General features: G+C 45.1%; 1 protein-coding gene and 1 non-coding gene across 5 annotated transcripts in view; both read left to right on the forward strand.

Annotated features, from left to right (window-relative positions):
- Window positions 1–10,170: 10,170 nt before the first annotated feature.
- Window positions 10,171–10,266, forward strand: TRNAY-GUA (transfer RNA tyrosine (anticodon GUA)). The gene is made up of 2 exons: window positions 10,171–10,207; window positions 10,231–10,266. It is a non-coding gene; the product is annotated as a tRNA-Tyr (tRNA).
- A 393-nt stretch (window positions 10,267–10,659) lies between these two features.
- MYBL1 (MYB proto-oncogene like 1) overlaps window positions 10,660–18,445 on the forward strand; it is a 39,274-nt gene continuing 31,488 nt past the window's right edge. For 3 of the 4 annotated variants that reach the window (XM_019498701.2, XM_006261999.4, XM_014606808.3), the window contains exons 1-3: window positions 10,661–10,956; window positions 16,536–16,641; window positions 16,780–16,851. In XM_019498701.2, coding sequence (XP_019354246.1) covers window positions 10,937–10,956; window positions 16,536–16,641; window positions 16,780–16,851 — 198 coding nt within the window. In that variant the 5' untranslated portion in view covers window positions 10,661–10,936. Of the gene's footprint in view, window positions 10,957–16,535; window positions 16,642–16,779; window positions 16,852–18,445 lie in introns of all 4 variants that reach the window. The other variant, XM_059724031.1, reaches the window with a different exon arrangement.

Raw genomic sequence — 18,445 nt, forward strand, 5'->3', positions numbered from 1 at the left:
AGGTCTATTGCCGTTGTTCTCTTGCTGTTGTGGGGCACATTCTCCTTGTTAATTTTTTTATCTGTTTGCATTCTTCAGCCAGTCACCAGCTGATATTTTCCTTTTCCACAGACATATTCTCACCCATTCTCTCACACATACAGCATACAAAGGTCGAGCACTTGTCAAGCTACAGAGCAATACAAAATGGAGTTTCTTAAGGCAATGCAAGACTCAAGAAAATATGCAAGATTAAAAGCAATAGGCAAAAAGTCTATTTGTATAACACCGGGAGACAGCCAAGGCTGGCGCAGCCAAAGCCAGTGTGGCCAGGAGGCTGCTGGGGCCAGGGCTGGTGTGGCCAGAGCTGGGAGGCTGCCATGGCCGGTGTGGCATCTGGGGCTGGCATGGTCAGGCCCAGGATACGGCCGGGCCAGGGCGGCACAGTGTAGTGTGGGTCAATGCCACTCCCCCCCTTGGACTTTTCCCTTCCCCCCCTCAGACTTTCCTGTGGGGGGGGGGGTGCATGCATGCACACACTTGCCCCCCCCAATTTTTTTCTTCTTCTGCCTGTGGTGATATCTTTTATTAGAGGGGGGTGACACAAATGTAAGCATTGGCCCCCAGGTACCAGAGAACCTCAGTATGCCACTGGCAGCACATGCCACTCAAAACTGGAGCCTGGCCAACTGGAGCCATGCTCTAGCTGCCAGCCAAGCTCCAAGTTGCAGGATCGCCACTGCTGCAGCCCCAGGGGCCAGCCCAGCGCCTCACCCCACCTAGGTTAACCTGCAATGTGTCAGAGGACATGTGGCACAGGCGTTCCCCAGGGACAACTAATGGTGGCCCAAGGTGTGCCTGGGGAACCAAACATCCATGTCTGTGCGGATATGGCCATAATAGGGATTTTCGTCTTAACTGTGTCTCACTAATGCTGCTGTTTGTAAAATGGGAGCAGCGATGTCTCCAAGATTTATGACAGCACAGCAGCCAAGATCAAACACAGATGCCAAGTTGACTGTATTGTTAGAAGTGACTGATATGCTGGGCTGGACTTCGTCTCAGAGGTGTGTGTTTATGGGAAGGAGGGTGGAATATTGCTGATGGGCAACACAGAAGATGAAAATACTGCCTCCAAGGGGGAAGGTTGTGGCAGTTGTTATCCTCTCCTTCAAAGCTTTCTAACAGTTATATGTGATAATTTTGTTTCCATGCTATACACTTTCTACTGTATACAAAATTGGAAGGTTTCTGCTACAGTGATCTATGTTGATTCTTTAGTCATTTTTGGTGTACTTTTAGAAATCCCTTTAATAAAACTGAAAACACGAAATGATTTTTGTGACTGGTTAACAGTACCACAAGGGATCATTTTCCATACTAACCTGGTGGGGAAGTTGGGCATATCATTTAAGTCTAATATACTATATGAATTAATAAGGACTGCTAATTCTTTACCCTTAAAATACTAACTTTATATCCCTTTTAATGCGTGGTACTCAATTTTGGCCCTACCAGTTGGATAAATGGCATGGGGCCAGTCTGTGGGCTGGACTGGGCCCTGTGTGATCTGAGCCCATCCTTTTAGCCCCATACTGCTCTGTGCTGTCCTGTTTGGCCTTGTGCCACCCTGCTCTGCCCTTCTTGGCCTCAATTGGCCCACGCAGCTCTGCACAACCCCACATTGCCCTGATTGGCTCCATATGGCCCTGCTCTGCCCTACACGCTCAATTTAGCATGCAGCACCATGCTATCTGGTTCATGAGCCTCCCCCCTGCCCAGTTCTGGATGTTTGACAGCAGAGAAGTGACAATTAGTTGTTATTGCTCCCCTGTTGCCAAATTTTCAGATGTGTGTGTGTGTGGAGGGGGGGGGGGGGAATGGGTGGGACACATGGACAGGATAACTTGGCTCCACAGGCTGGATCTGTCCCATAGTCTCTTAAGGTGAACAACTAATTAAAAGTCAAGGTAAGAAATGAGTGTAAACATAGGGATTCATTACTTTTACAGTTACAGATACTTCTACTTGTTATCACTACACAAATAACATTTACAGAATCTGCTTGCTGGGTTCTGAACTATGCTGAACACAATGCTGGGTTCTGAACTAGCAGTTACAACTCAGGAAATAAACCTTGGAGTCATTGTAGACTGTCCTCTAAAAACGTCAGCTCAATGTGCATCAGGACCAAAAAAGCCAATAAAATGTTGGGCATCATCAAGAAAGGAACCGAAAACAAAACTGAGAACGTTGTCACACCATTACACAAATCCATGGTGCACCCACATCTGGAATGCTGTGTACAGTTCTGGTCTGTGCATCTCAACAAGGATGTGGTAGAACTGGAAAAGATACAGAGAAGAGTAACCACAGTGATCGGTGATATGGAGCAGTTGCTATACCAGGAGAGATTAAAAAGGTAGGACCCTTCAGTTAAGAAAGGAGAAGGCTGAGGGAGAGGCATATGACAGAGGTCTACAAAATCATTGGGAGGGTGGGGTACAAAGTGAACAGGGAACTTTTATTCATCAAGTCCTAAAATCCTAGAACTAGGAGGCACTCTTTCGTGCATGAGGCACATGCATGTGAGTAGTGGGATTTATACTATCATGTACACAAAGAAGAATTATATATACTGCATACTGTGGTATGATTCAAGTTTGAATATATATGCCATAGACTTTGTTCCAGACCAACAGTTATCACTTTCACAGTATGTTTAGTACTGTATACACACAAATATGTGAACAAATCTGCACAAAGAAATTTAAAAAGATGCCAGCTTTAGTCATTAAAAATTGCTCTAGGCCACCTCACATCTTTATTTCAGGCCCTTTGAAATTTATCTGCTGACTTATTAATAATGTAATGTTAAAGCTCTGACATTTTGCTGCTGCATACAACAGACACAAAGACATAAATGCTGTCCAACAGGCATATTTTGTTCCATGAACTTCTTGAAAACTCTCTTTGTAGTTCAAAGATTTGGTCATGGCTTTGATGTGGGGGTACTTGCTGTGTTGTCGTTGGTAAGTGAAACTACTGGTTATATGGTTTGGCACTGAACAGACATCATAGTAAGGCAAAGAAAGCATATGAAAACATTATTGTGTGAGAGACAGATAATAAATTGTGGACTACTGTGAGAAAACAATTAAACTAATTCATGTTTACTATTCTACCAACCTTATGGTTTTATCTATGGGCTTCAGGTGTAGATCCCACAACCACCACAGTTTGAAATTCTTATTTTAATGTGCAGGGGGCACTGTAAGCTAAGATTTCTTATTTGTCTGGCTGCAAATCTATCCATCAATACTGAAAGAAAAAATACCCCAGTATATAAAATGTTTACCTTCCTTTCATTTGTGAACACAAGCTGTTATCTGATTGCTTAGCAAACTATAATAGTTTAGGCAAAAATTCACATAACTATATTTGCTTTAAAATTCCCTAGTTTAAGTTGTATATGTGCGTACACTAGTGTTTCCCAAACTTTTCATACCCAGAGCATGCTTTTATTTGGGATTAAAATTGGTGGCACTTCATTCATTGGTCCGTGAATCAAATCCATTCTGTGGGTCTGAGCCTGCGTGGAACGCTGGCCCAGCCAAGGCCTGACTGCTATGTGTAGCTCTGGTCTGGGGCCGCATCCCTCTCTGCAGGGCTGGTGCAGCCAAGGTCTGGTCCCTATGTGTGGGACAAGCCCAGCCATGGTCTCACCCAGCCCATTTTTCATGGCACATTTCCGCTGCTGCCATGGCACACTAGTGTGCCACAACATGACCTTTGAGAACCCCTGGTGTATGCATTTCCTCCTTTAAATAAAAAAAACACTGACTGGCTTTCTTGCATGCATACCAGCCTCTGACTTCTTTACTATTCATTCCATTTAGGAAGAGCACACACCAACTGCAGATACTTCCTCAGCCTGACCAAGGGTATTTGTACCCAAAGGCTTCCAAAGAAGAGTTTTTCCAACTATTTGAGTTGGATAAATCTGAAATCTTTTATTAGACCAAAGAACCTTTTCTAGTTAAACTATATGTATTTTCCTGAATTACTAATAAAAAACTGAAATTGGAAGATTCTGAAAAATAACTTATGTTTAAACAAATTGCTTCTTGCTTCAAGATTTTTTCATAGTATTTTAGGAATATTAAAACAAATACACTACATTTTTGTTCACTGTCACATTCTAAGCAATTTAACTTGAAATGTAATGATAGTACTTTCCCAGAGCTTTCTACTCAGAATGGGACATAAGCTTTCACATTTAAATTGAAGTCCTGCTGTTGGCATCAGCAGGAGCAGGGTTTGACACAGAGGGTGTCTTTACAAGTGCTCTGAGATAGGGGTGGAGGCGGAGGGTGCTTTAATTAAAATGGCTCTCGGGAGCCACTCTAATTAAAGCACTGGCAGCGTCTCATGTACAAGGATCGTGTTTTCTCTGATTTAAAAAAAAAATGCCTAATTTTTGGTTACAAAAAAAGTAAAACCAAATCCACATTTTTCTGTGATTTAAATGAAACATCAATAATTCTTATATAATAAAGGGCTTAGTCCATCTGTCTGTCTGTCTGTAATGATCTTGGAGCACTCTGATTGGTTAGTGAAACAACATATCAGAGTGCTGAGTGCTGCCATGACGGAGGGGACAGAGCAGGGGGGCGAGGCCAGCGCTGCTAGCCTCGCTCCCCTGCTCTGTCCTTGTCTTCATGGCCGTGTTCTGCCGCCTCTGAGGAGCAGGACCCGAGCGGGGTGAGGCCAGCAGTGCTGGCAGAGGGGGACAGAGGGGATGGTGGGGCAAACTTCCTCCCCTGCTCCTGGGAGGCAGTGGCACGGAGTGGTGGGTGACAGTGCTCTGTCCTCACGCACCCCTCCTGTCATTCTTGATGGGCAATTTGCTAGTGTGTAAATATATGTATAATGGTGTTTCATTTTAATCATGGAAAAATGTGGATTTGGGGCTCCTGGCTCAAGTTAACTCACAGTCCCCCAGCATCCTAGGATCCTTTGAAGCCCTGGGCTGTGCTATCTGCTTCAGCAGAGCAGGGTTGTCCCCACTCCTCTGCTTCCTAGCTGGAGCACTATCACTGCTCCGGCTGACTGAGATGGGGGTGGGGGTAGGAAACCTGGTTCTAATCCAGTGGTATCCAACCTTTGTATGGTGAAGATCACTTTTTGTAAGTGAAGGGCACCCTAGGATCTTCCTGCCCCGCCCTGCTCCCCCACCTCCTGGACAAGCTGTCTGGGCTCTGACCCCACTCACCCAGCCCAGCCCAGCCCAGCTACGTGTCCTGCAGCTCCTGATCATGGAGACTCTGACAGACTGAGATCCACTGTCAGAGGCTCCACAATCGACCAGTCAATTGAGATTGACTGGTTGGTGACCACTGCTCTAAACCCTAGCCGGGTTCTGCCTGGCAGGGACAGAGCAGCCCCTCAGACTTTTCCCCTACTCCCTGCTCGAGCAGAGGGTGAGGGGCATGGCCAGACAGCCAGGTTTAAACCCCTCTCTCCTCCCTCTGCTTCAGCCTGCCAGCCTGGTCAGTGTCTGGCCATGCCCCCCACCCCATGCTTGGGTGGGGAGCAGGGGAAAAGCCAGGCAGGGTCTGCTTCACTCCTGCCAGGCAGACCCTAGCTGGGGTCCCTTGTGGGTAGGGGAGGGTGGGGTTAAACCCCTCTCCCCCTACTCCACCTCAGTGTGCTGGCCTGACTGGTTTCTGGCCAGCTCCCCTTCCCCACCCTGCTGCTTGAGCAGGAAGCTGGGGAAAAACCAAAGAAGGGCTGCCCCCCCCAGGCAGACCCTGGCTGGGATCCAGAGCCAGGGAGGAGGTTTAAATCCCCTCCCTCCCTGCCTCAGCCTGCAAACCTCCAGCATGGGTGTAGCCATGCGCCCACTCTCTGCTGGAGCAGGGGCTGGCAGGGGCTGCCCTCCTCCCCGCTGAGGCAGACCCGCGCTGCAGTCCATGCAACCAGGGAGGGTATCTCCACCTCAGCCTGTGAGTCCCTGGCCAGGTCATAGCCATGCCCCCACTCTGCTTGTGGGGGAGCAAAACCCTGGCAGGGACTGCTCCCTCCTCCTCAGGCTGGGGTGGGGTCCCCTCCTCACAAGGGCTGGGATCCCATGTGAGGCAGGGATGGGGGTTTAAAGCCCCCTTTCCCCTGGCCTCAGCATGCTGGCCCCAGGCTGGGGCCTGGCCATAGCCCCTCTGCTCAAGTAGGGAGACAGGGAAGGCCTTGCAGGTCTTCTCTCCTCCCTTTCCTTTGGCAGTGGCTAGGAGGCATGCACTAGTGCTCCTTGACTTCTAGCCTGAGCCACTGCAGGCATGTGGCTGCATTTTTGGAATCAGAAGTGAATGTCTGTTCACTTGCTTCTCAGTTCAATCTACACAGTTTAAACTAACCTGACCTTTGCAGGTCTGAGGTGGTCAATACAACATTCAGTGCTTGCCTGTCAAGGAGTTATGTTGTATTGACCACCAAAAACAAATAGAACAAACAAAACCTGAGGTCCCAGTACAGAGAAACTGAGAAGAGCTATGCACATACTTAGTTCTATACACACAGTAGGATTATGATTCTTTAAATGCACCCTGCCTGCGCATTTATTTTTGCAGGATCTGAGCCTACACTTTTGGGCAATGCCTTCCTTGGCAACGTGTAGGGCAGGGGTGCACAAAATGCAGCCCAGGGGCTGGATGCGGCCCGCCAGGCCATCTATCTGGCCTGTGGGGCCCCGAAAAAATTCAGAAAATTAATATTTATCAGCCCCTGGCTGCCTATCATGCAGCCCTCGATGGCTTGCCAAAACTCAGTAAGCGGTCCTCTGCCCAAAATAATTGCCCGCCCTGGTGTAGGGGGTGCACATGAGTGCACCTGCACTCCCTGAGATTGGTGATGCACCCGCTGAGACTGACTGCTGGCGGTGCCTGCAGGCAGTGGCCTCTCACTGCCCCCCCCAACACTGCCGGCGGTGTCTGCGGGTGGTCGCTGATTGCCATTGAGTGCCACCAATGCTGCTGGCACTATCTGCGGGTGGTCACCGATCGCTGGTTGGCGCTTGCTACCCGCTCTTTGCCACCAACACTGGCGTAGCTGCCTGCAGGAGCTCCCCACTCGCCACTGTCACACCTCTGACACCACTGCCACTGCCTGTGGGCGGTCTCCGTTCATGAATGTCTTGTTTTACTTTCCTGGGATCCTGCCTTTTCCTTTATTCCCATCTGTCTAAAGGAACTACGAAGTCCAGGAAAGAGTCTTAAAGCCTCTTTAAATGCTTCACTCAGGGTGTGAGGAGTCATCATCCGCCAGAGATCCACAACCTAGAATCCTCTGCTATTTTCTTTTTCAAGGAGCTGAGCAGAGCTTACTGTTTTACAAAGTGGCCAGAAGAGGGAGATGGTGTCCTTTCTGTTTTTATTCAGTGACAGTGGTTAGAGTCACCCAAGGAGTGAGAGATTTCTGTTCAAAATGAACTTGCTGTTCAGGAGAGAGCAGAACATCAGGCTGCCAAGTATTCTGAATGCTGGCACACCCCCACCTCCTGTTGAACTATTTTCTGCGGAGTGGTGTAGCTTCAAAATTCAATGGATTAAAAAGAGAGGGCATTACTGAGGAATGTGACAGTAGACCAGGGCCCTCACCTTGCAGCTACCCCCATGCCCAGAACCATTTATCTAATGACTGGTGTAGTGACAAATACAAAATAGTTTTGGGAGTAGGCACCATAATTCAGGACTCTCCCTTTCCAGCTAAGTGCCATACGGAACCATCCCTAGAGGGGGTGAATCGGAGCAAATGCTCCAAGCCCCGCACTTTGGAGGGCCCTATGAAGCCGGGTGGAGTGGTCAAGGTGATTCCGTGCTACTGCTGGCTTCATGTTTGGCAGCTTGCCACCCCCCGCCCCTGCCAAATCTGCTGCCGGCTTCCTTGCATTTGGGGGCCAGGCCCCACACCCTGCTCGGATTGTCTCTGGTGCCATAACTACAAGGCTCACAATGTCATGCTTCCTCTTCTCTTTCTTACTTAATCTTGAATTCTTTTCTGCACAGTGGGGCACAGCTTCAAGAAAAGGAGTGAAAAGTCTTCCTACCCTAGAATTGCCTTCAGTTTTTAGTTGGAGCACTTTCCAGGGAGAGATGTGTTATGGATCTTCCTCAGGTAGAGAAGAAATTAATTGCATTTTCCCTCAGCCTACTTAACTGATCAGATCAGTAGGTTATAGCATACAAGGTGGTGGTGGTGGGGGGGCACTATTAACACCTCTTTTAGATATGTGTGAAAGGAAATGGTGGCAGCTAATGTGTCCTGTGAAGTGATGGATTCACTCAAGTGTGTCAGGTGTGCTTTGAGAATACCTGCAGGACTGAGCCTTGGGGCATTTAGACCAAAGAATGCCTAGTCAGATCTTGATCAGGTTGAGCTGGGTGCTTAGCTGCTCAGCCCTTGCAAAACTGAGGTGCTTAGGAAGAACTTGCAGGTGCCAGGAGACTTTAAGATAACAAACTGCAGTGTCTATGGAGTTCGTAGGCCTTCAGGGTTAGATGGCAGCTGTGTGGGGCTTCTCGCAGCTTCGGACGTAAGTGCACAAATTCCACTTCAGCCTTCTAGTATCCTGTGAGCTAAAGGTTTTCCTAACGTGTAAAGTGTTTATGGTAGGTGCCAGCAGTTTAACATGATTAAAAAAGCCTGACAGGTGTGATTAGACTAGTGGTTTTCAACCTTTATTCTTTTGCAGATCCCTAAAAAAATTTGAATGGAGGTATGGACCCCTTTGAATTGTAAGTCTGGGTATTCACATACTTTTGATTCATCATAGTCATCTTTCATGGAGCCCTTAGACATAGTCTCTAGACCCCCAGGGATCTGCAGACCACAGGTTGAAAACCACTGGATTAGACAAAGGCAGGCAAGGCTCTTTGAATAGATGTGATAGATTTTATTAGAACAATGGAGTAGTTGGAAAAAAATTCTTGGCAAGCTTTCGGGTGTAATTGCCCTTCTTCAGGCATAAGGAGTCTCTCCTGTTCTGATAGTCCAAGGAATGAAAGAAGCTAAAAAAAGTATGGTAGGATGTCAGTGAGAATGGAAATAGTTAGAAATTGGGTAAAGCAGGGAAGGGAAGGGGGAAAAAAGGTGAGTAGGGGACTCACTACAGAGGTAGTAATTCATCTGGAATGCATCTATTATAATCAACACTGTTTCATTTCTCATTTTAGACCACAGAAAATATCAGTTCAATTCTGTTTTGCTAGCTAGTCTTTTACTTGGTAGTGCCCACTCTGGGTTGCAAGTACAGGAGGGAGGAATGTGGCCTGTTTCCACTGAGATCTATGGCAAGCAAAAACCGACCTTTGGATCAGGCAGGGGCCTGCCCAGGCTTCTCCTAGTTGCGGGGATTTGTGGTTTGGGGTGACTGGAAAGGATTTTGCCCCATAATCCCAGCCTAATCTCATCTTCCTGTTCAGGACAATATACTTGATGCATAATATTATTTTACATTTTTATTAGTAAATATACTGTTTTTGTTGACATTCTTTTTTGCACGTGTAATTCAGTGCCAGATTATGTCATGCTAAAGCCCTAAACTATGTCCAGTTTAAGAGGCCCAATATGATAAAAATAAACCAATGTATATTTTTTCATATTAGAACAAGAATGTCTATATTTAGACAGTCATTTTCTCATATCTCCTTTATCTAAATTATAATAATCTAAAAGATTATTATAAAACTTGATATTGAGTCAGGGTTTTTTACTCTTATTTAGAAGCCCCTCCTGTTGTGAAGCCCTAAACTGTAGTTTAAGCCTAAATTCAGCACTGGTTTAATTCATTGCTAAAAACCTTGAATTGTGTCAAGATTAGCTTTGAATGAAAAGCCAGGAGAAGGAACCAACTTCAAGACAAAAATGCAGGTGAGCTCCAGAGAAGTGGGAGCCTGTCCCTGCACTGCACCATCCCCAGGTTCTGATCACGGGCCTTTATTGAATTGCCCTGTCACTCGTGGCAGCTGTGTGAGGACTAGACCGGGCAGCTCCCTTTGCCATCGGAGCAATAGTCACACACACCTGTGGCTGCTTGCCTGCTCCCCCCCCCCCCCCCCTTGCCCAGAGTGGGTGGCAGGCAGCCCCAGCCCAGCAGCAGATGCACAAAGAAGGGCCAGGCAATCTAGCAGGCCTGTCCCTTCGATAGCTCAGCTGGTAGAGCGGAGGACTGTAGAGGTACAGCCTAGACCCACAGGGATCCTTAGGTCGCTGGTTCGATTCCGGCTCGGAGGAGACATGGTTTTGTGCCGGACGCATGGTTTTGTGCCGGGCACATTTTACAGCGACGGGACCTCACCAGTAACCGCCTCAGCCCCACGAGGCGGGAAGGTGGGTGGAAACCAAGCGCAGTGGGCCACGCACTGGGCTCTGCGCATGCTCAGTGGCACCAGCCGCGGCCGCCGCTCTTTTCCAGCCCAGCCCTGTCAGCGCGAAATCTCGCTCCCCGTCATGTCACGCCCCGCCCCCACGCGCCTGCCCGCGCGGCCACTCTGGCGCCAGCCCGTCCGCTGCTGGCCCCGCCCCGCCTGAGCGCGCGCCTCGCCCCGCCCCTATCGCGTGCGGAGCCGGCAGCCAATGGGCGTGCAGTCCGCGTGCGCAGATTCAAACGGCAGCTCGGGAGCGAGGCTGGGCGCGAGATTCGGCGGCGCGGACCAGCCCAGCGGGCGGCGGCGCGGCGAGGCCGAGGAGGCGGCGGGAGCCGGGCACGGCGCGGTACCTGCGGGGGCCGGGCGAGCCATGTCCCGGGCGACGGGGGCCGGGCCGGGCCGGGGCTAGGAGCGGCCCCGCAGCCGCCAGGAGGGCGGGAGCGGCAGCGGCAGCCGACCCCGCCACAGGTGCTGCTGCCGGTGGCGCGGCCTCCCCGCGGCCCCCGCCCGCCGGCTCCCTATGGTGCGCCTCAAGGATGGCTAAGAGACCGCGCAGGTGAGTGGCCGCTGCCCCGCCCCCGTCACCTGTCACCGCCCGTGGGGCACCCCCTGCACGGAGGTGGCGCCTGGTGTCCTGCCGTCTGCCCCGTGGGCAGCGTGGTGCGCCCCGGGGTCGCCGCCCGGCCCTGCCCTGCCCGCAGCCTTTCTTCCATGCCCTTCTGCTCCTTCCTCTTCCAAGTCCGTCCCTGGCGGGAGGCAGCGGTTCACTCTGGCTGGATAACCTGGAGGTCGATGATGCTCTGTGTGAAGGCCCCTGGCTGTCCACCCGGGTGCCGCGGGTGGGGTGCTTTCAGGTCCTTTCAAGGCTGCAGGCCATGCAGTGTGAACCACGGATAGAGTAAAGCATGTGCAGCCTCCTAAAATTGAGGCGGGCAGCATCTGATGAAGTGAACAAAAGCCAGCTCCTGCTCCTTCACCTGCATCTTGGATGTGGATAAATATGGCATTAAGTTTGACTGGTGTTATATAATAAATAAATACGGTATTAAGTTTCACTGAAGTGAACTTGGGCTTGCAAAAGCTTGCGCTGTCATGTACCATGCATGCGCACGTGTATGCACATGTCCCACATCATCTGTCATCTCTGTTGGTCTCATGTGGACCTTCTCCATCCCCTCTCCTTTTACCTGTGGCCCATTCACTGGACAAACATGTATGTCTTAGATTTGGGTAAATATGGTATTAATTTTCACTGAAGTGAACTTGGGTTTACACAGTCTTGTGCGTGCTTGTGTGCGCTCTCACCCACACATCTTGTATTTGGGCAAATGTGGTAATAACTGAATTTTCACTCTCTCTTCATCTCCAAAAGTGGACTTCTTTTAAACACGTTGTATGTTAAAATGTATTTGAATGTATAATATGAGAGAGTGCACACACGACCTTTCTTGACCCTCAGACAATGTCAGCTCTTAGTTTTCAGTCAATGTTTGATTATAGCAAGGTAACAGATCAAGTTCTTCCGTTGCAAAGAACTCGAAAAAGACCAGAAGAGGTCAGAGAGTTTTTAACGCTGAGGATTCCTGTTTGAAAACTCTGGATCTACGTTGTGAATCAGATGTGTACACCTGACATTCTGTGGTGTTTGTGCTGTGTCCTGACTGAGAATCACTAGTGCATAGTGATGCACCTTCGCTGAAGGAGGTGACATGAATTTCTTGTTCCAGTTGGGGTTTATTAAATTTAGTGCAATTAAGCTGTTTTTGATTTTTTTTCAAATAATTTCAGTCCTTTTCAAAAGCCTTTTCATTTTTTATATAGCTTTCAGCTGCCTAGAAGGGATGCCAAAGAATAAAGCCTTAAATCTTTTTTTTTTTTTTAAATCTTATGGCTACTAAACTTAGTTTAAAAAAAAACAAACTTGCTCTCTTACTCTTGCAGATAAAGCTGTCTAATTTCAAACTGTTTCACTTTGTTAAAAATGTCTGTGATCATAGTTCACTTGAACATGAACTGAGATGGTATGGGTAATTGAAAACCATCTATCTGTATTAGATTTTTGTTTTAAAAAAATCCCTCATTTACTTATGTAAATTGCATATTTTTGGACTCAATATATTGCTGTTCCTTTCCAGTTAGTCAAGTCTAACAGTACAATTTATGTTTTTTGAGACTGACTGACATAAGGACTGTATATAGAAATGCATAAAATTTGGTCACGTGTGTGTGTGTGTGTGTGTGTATATGTGTATATATATAATATGACGCTGTTCTCTGTGAAATGTAAACACTAGATTGGTCTTGGTAAACTACATGCATCTTTATAGAACTCTCAGGTGTGAAGTTGGTAGCAGCCATTATCAGTAGGGCCATGGTGACAGGCATACTGTAGAAATTACTCCTTTCAATAACTTCTGTAGTGTCATTCATTTCTGGAATCTAGATATTAATTAAAAAAAAAAAAAAGGCTTTTAGCATATGTATATAGAAAGACTTATAAGTATTAACTAGATGTGAATGATCTAGTATTATATTCCTGAATCTGCACATAGCTAGCATTTGTGTTCAATAAATACAAGCTACTTCATGCATTTCAAAAATACTCATTCTGAAACCTAACTATGATTGCTTATTCATAAGTATGGTTCTTCTCAGTGCTAGATTTTTCTCCAGGTTATTGCATAATCATTGTTGTTTTTGACAGTTTACCTTGCGCCAAGTTCCAGCTGACTCCTGTCTACTTCCCAACGCATCCAGTTTTTTTCATAAACTATATTATAGTATTATTATGTCTTTAAAAAGAGCAGATATGTGGCCTACTGAAGATGTAGGCCAGTGAAAAAATACTGAGTTTAATATTAAAATAACAATTTGATCAATTGCATTTATTTTCATATTTCATTCAAGAAGAAATCTGTTTTAAGACAATCCAAAGATGCTTAAGAACTTCCTTTCACTGTACTAGACAGTAAGTGACATGTGGTGTTGCTACATAATTTTGGTCAGGCTTCCCACAGAGTACACAGTGTCTTGGCTGTAATTCAGATGCAGATAAGCTTTAGTCTTGTTGCCTTTCTAAATAAATGTTAATCTCACGTTAAATAACTTGACCCATAAAAGCCATTCAAATGTGTAAAGTATTTAAAGGAAGGCCACTTTTTTAGATGATTGAGAATGAGCGAAATTAAATTAATACCATATATTTACCCAAATCTTACTCCCCAGTAATTATAATGCATAGAAATTCTATACATGGAAAAATTATAAATTTGTTACAATATTCCATGTGTCCAATTCAATTACTGAAGGATTGTCTTAAATTTATCCCCACCACTATTGCAGTGGGAAGAGCAGTTAAGAAAAGCATTGAGGCAACAGGAGGCAGTTGAGGGAGGGGGAGATGGTGCTGTGCGGGAGCAAGCAGCTTGTTGCCTGCTGCCTTTGCCCCCCTGCCTATCCCCCTAAGGCTCTGCTTCCCCATATCCCTTCCCCCCTGTTCTGTGTCTTTTGTTACTTAATTCACGCGCAGTGACTTGTTCTCTGTGGCCTGCTATTAGAAACTGCTTCAGGTTCAGTGGGACTTAGGTTTTTAAGCTGACTAGATGCTTTTTAATGTTTTGCAATCTTTCTGTTTTATAATTTGTATTTTTAATTTGTTTCAGGTTTCAACTGTATTATAATAAATTAAGGGCTGTCTTATTTCACAGTGATGACTTAATGAGTGTAACTTCCTTTTATAAGTAGTGGGAAGGATTTGCTATAGTCCGTAAAACATGAATAATATAAAGTTTGCTTCATCACTGTAAAACTGGTTTAAAATGAAGCTTTAGTGTTTGTTTCTATACATTTTCATAAAAATGCTTGCACTATAGTGAGAGAACTCCTTGGAATATTGGAGCAAAATATGCAGAAGGCTAATATACATTTTATCTTACAACTAATCTGGCAGTAGTGATGGTTCTGAATGGGAACTTATTTCTGTTAGCAGGGATAGAGCATTTGTACTTGAGTGTAATGCTAATACACAAAGGTGTAAGTAAATTTGTCACAGGGTGCCCTCTAAGGGGCACTTGCTTGGGACTGCTGTGGCCTTGTCTGGTCTCTGAGAGGGTCACCTGAAGCTAGCCCAAGCTTGGCTTCTAGAGCAAGGCAGGAGCCTAGGCTTCTTTGCACTCTGAGACCCCATCCTTTCCGTCTCTTGCCTTACCTGGTTCTCCATTGCCCTGACTCAAGGAGCAAACATCCAGGTCTGCTCCTGACACCTCCAGGGTGTCAGACATTTCACCTTTCAAATGTCAACAAAGCCATTTAAAACTACTGGTGCTAAAGGTACATCTTGTCTTGTCCTGCAGGTAGCCAACCCTGACCTTTTATTCTCTGTGTATAAACTAATGAGGTAAACCAATTCGGACAGTATTATAATGTTAACACAGAAATATCACAATAAAATCTGCAGTCTGTCACAAAATGGTATCCTGAAACTTAGATGCATGTCATGGCGTGAAAAAAACAATTTTTCACTTTAGGATGGACAACAGGTCCCTAAATAACCACTTTTTGGGTAACCATACAGGTTTTGTCAACACAACAAAAAAGCTTAATTATATTTTGCAGTTTGGGAGAGAACAAGCAAACTGTAACTAGGTGTAGTTTTCAAGATTGAATTATGTGCCTTGTTCTGTAGCCCAAATAGAAGATCTTGCTATTGGATTTTGTAGGGCTCACATTGTAATAATTCATTAGCTAACAAAGAGAGTGAATTTAATGCATCAATAGGGATAAATCTGCTTAACTTATTATATATATTTGAATGAGTCCGCTACTTGTACACTTGACTTAATTAGTAATAGGATGCCTGCTGTCAAATTCAGATTTACATGTTTGTATTAGTTTTTAAATTACTTCAGATTTCTGTCATACGGAAAGAAAGAAAGGGGAAGTGGAAACTTAAAGTATAGAACACCTCTGTACCCCCTTTGTGTGGCTGAATTTTTTTGACAAAGCTTGTGGTGTATCAGGATTTCTCCAGTAGATGGAGTATACTCACACTGAGTCTTCTGCTGCTTTTGGCTTTTTTTTCTCTTGATGACTACCAAGATAAAAGTGAAGCATCAGTGTTTGAGTTCTGCTTTCTTGTTTGTGTATCTATTATCATAATAAAGTTAATTTTTTTCTTCCTGTAGTTTTGTAAGATGGGAGTATTTCCTTCTTGAAAGCAAGGCATTTATGACTTTAACGATTGCATCCTCTGTGTGTGTGTTTTTTCTTTTCTTTTCTTTTTCCTTTTTTTCCCTCTTTTATATTTCTTCTTCCAGTTCACCTTAGGGGTCCTAGAAAGGGCATGTCTCATCACTTTGAATTATTCTTTGCAGCTCTTTGGCTTTAGCTTATATAGCAAGAAGATTCAGGCCTGGTTCTGATCTGTGCTAAGCAGTAAGTCAGCATGTAGTGAGTGAGTTTAGGTTCTTTGCTGATGTTCTACAAGACGGCACCTTTTTGGAGGGCTGGATTTAATAATCATTATTAAATTAAAAAAGGTTATGAAAGAATTTTTTTCTCTATCTTCAAGTTAAATAATGTATGGGCCCAAACTAATGGACAATGTCCCTTTCTCCTGCATCATTACATATTTAACTTAAGAAGAAAAATGCCCACTAATTGGATTCTAAGCCCTGGACTCAAACTGCCATGTCCTATATGCAACCAAGTGCTAAACTGTTTTCTGTACAAATTAATTAAATTGAATTATGGAATTATGGGTTAGATGCTTTTGTGCAGCATATTTTGTCTAATGTATAGATAATACATTGATCAATGTTACATGGAACCTTCAGGTTAAGCAAATTTCATGCTTTGGATTTAAACTTTCAGAAGTTGAGGAATAGGTAGGATATTCCTTCTAATATTCAGTCCAAAACCAGGCCAGTTGACTTACAGTTCTTTGAAGCATGAGCATCTGCAACTTCTGGAGAGAGGCTAATGAGAAAATGGATTGGTCTTGGGTTTCTGTAAATTTTAAACATTGTTTCCACAAATTACTCAAATCATTGTATATTTTTTTTTTAGCTATTGATGATTGCTGTTAGTTTAAAACCTACTTGTAACTTATTTGAACTGTTTTGATGTTTTCTACAGTGAAGATGATGATGATGACCTTCAGTATGCAGATCATGACTATGAAGTACCACAGCAAAAAGGGCTGAAAAAGATATGCAACAGAGTAAAATGGACACGTGATGAGGTAACATTTGGCCATGTGATGAGGTAACACTTGGCCAATCAGCTTTGCTTCTATGTTAGTTATAATATATTTACACTGTATATGATCTTTTATAATTACAAATGATGTAGTTCTTAGCTGATATTATGTCTTTAACAGGATGAAAAGTTAAAGAAACTAGTAGAACAAAATGGAACAGATGATTGGGCTTTCATTGCTAGTCACCTACAAGTAAGTGTGGACATTTTTTTTTGAATAAGCCTTTTCTAATGAAGGTGTTCACCACACTGAGCAGTCAGAACTCTTGTAGTAGAGGTGATATCTTTCATTAGACCAAGTAGGCAAAGGAAAATGCAGATTGTAAAACTATCCAGTAATTCAGGGCTGATCAGATGGTGGCTCACAGGCTGCATATGTGCTGTGAGGGATTAAGTTGCTGCCCCTCACGATCGATCTGGCTGCAATAACAGCCAAAGCCTCCAGGTGACCACTCCCTCTCTGGCTTACATTTTCTGCCTCTGTCCCAGCGACGCAGGGCAGACCAGCACAGCATGGGGATCTGGGGATGAGCATAGGTCCGTGATTCAGCAGTGTGGTAGGGGGTGTGTCCATGGCCCCGGCTGGTGCAGCCTGTGGGGTATTCAGCCCCTGGGCACTTAGAAGTTTGACAGCTCTGAAGTAATTTACCAAGTGCCTACTATTTGTTCTATTAGACGATTTTCAGCTGGGCTAAGGTAGATAGGGCCCAGGTCTGTGAGATTCTTGTCAAGTCAGACTAAGATTGATTTGAAGCAAACTTGAAATGTGCAGGGAAGTAGCTGCATTTGTGAAGGACCAGTGCTACATTCAGGTCTGCCGTTACTTCTGAAATGAACTGCTGCTTTCTGTCAGTTGCAGCCTCTGGGGCTGTTGCATTCAATCACAAAATAGGCTACTTCAATACAGTAACAAGTAAGTGGTAAGTGTAGATTGCACATGAGAGAATTTTGCTTGAAAGTAGAGGGTTCAGGTTACTGAATAAAATGAGGATAAGGTATTCTATATGAACACTGTGTATAGGAGCTGTGGGGAAACTAGCTTTGCACCAAGTTGGATACCTGTGGAGTGTCCTCAGCTGATCAGGTGTCAGCCAGCTTTTCAAATGCACCTCCTCGTACTAAAAACCCTCTCTTGTTTAGGTCATTTTGAACCGTCAGCTCCTTTCCTTGTTTGAACACCTATTTCAAACACTGGGCTATGGAGGAAATGGGGATTGGCTGTACTGATGGAAAATCACTGCCACTGGAATCATTGGCTTATCACATTTTCCCTAGTTGTTTTTCTGATGAAGAAAAGAAGAGTAGTGTGGGCCAGGGAATGATGTGATGCTAAATGAAACAGATGATGCTAGTGCTGGTATTGGCTGTCTTGGAGATCAGCTAATGAATTATTCCTCTGTGGTGATATAGTTTTTGGTGGCATAATTCACAGATTTTATGCAGTACTGTTAATTTATGGCTAATTTCTTATGCAAGGCCTGAAGAAGGTGGTATACCAGTTCCAGAAATGCTGTATTTGTGCTATGTGCTCTTACGGAATCGGATAGTGCTGCTGGAATTTGGATTCCAATACTTTTCTAAGGAGTTTGCCAAGAAAATTAATTTGGATAATAAATGGCAAGGTTATTAGCATTGGGGGGGGGGTGTCAAAGTTGATGGAACTTTAAAAAAGTGAATCTAGAGTTTAGTTTCTTGGGGAGATGCGTCAATTGCTTTATTTATGCTTTGAATGGAAGATTAGTCAAGTGACACTTGCTAGTTTCAGCAACCATGAGGGTCAGTTTCAG

The sequence above is a fragment of the Alligator mississippiensis genome, chromosome 3 (assembly GCF_030867095.1).
Source record: "Alligator mississippiensis isolate rAllMis1 chromosome 3, rAllMis1, whole genome shotgun sequence".
Classification (NCBI taxonomy): domain Eukaryota; kingdom Metazoa; phylum Chordata; order Crocodylia; family Alligatoridae; genus Alligator; species Alligator mississippiensis.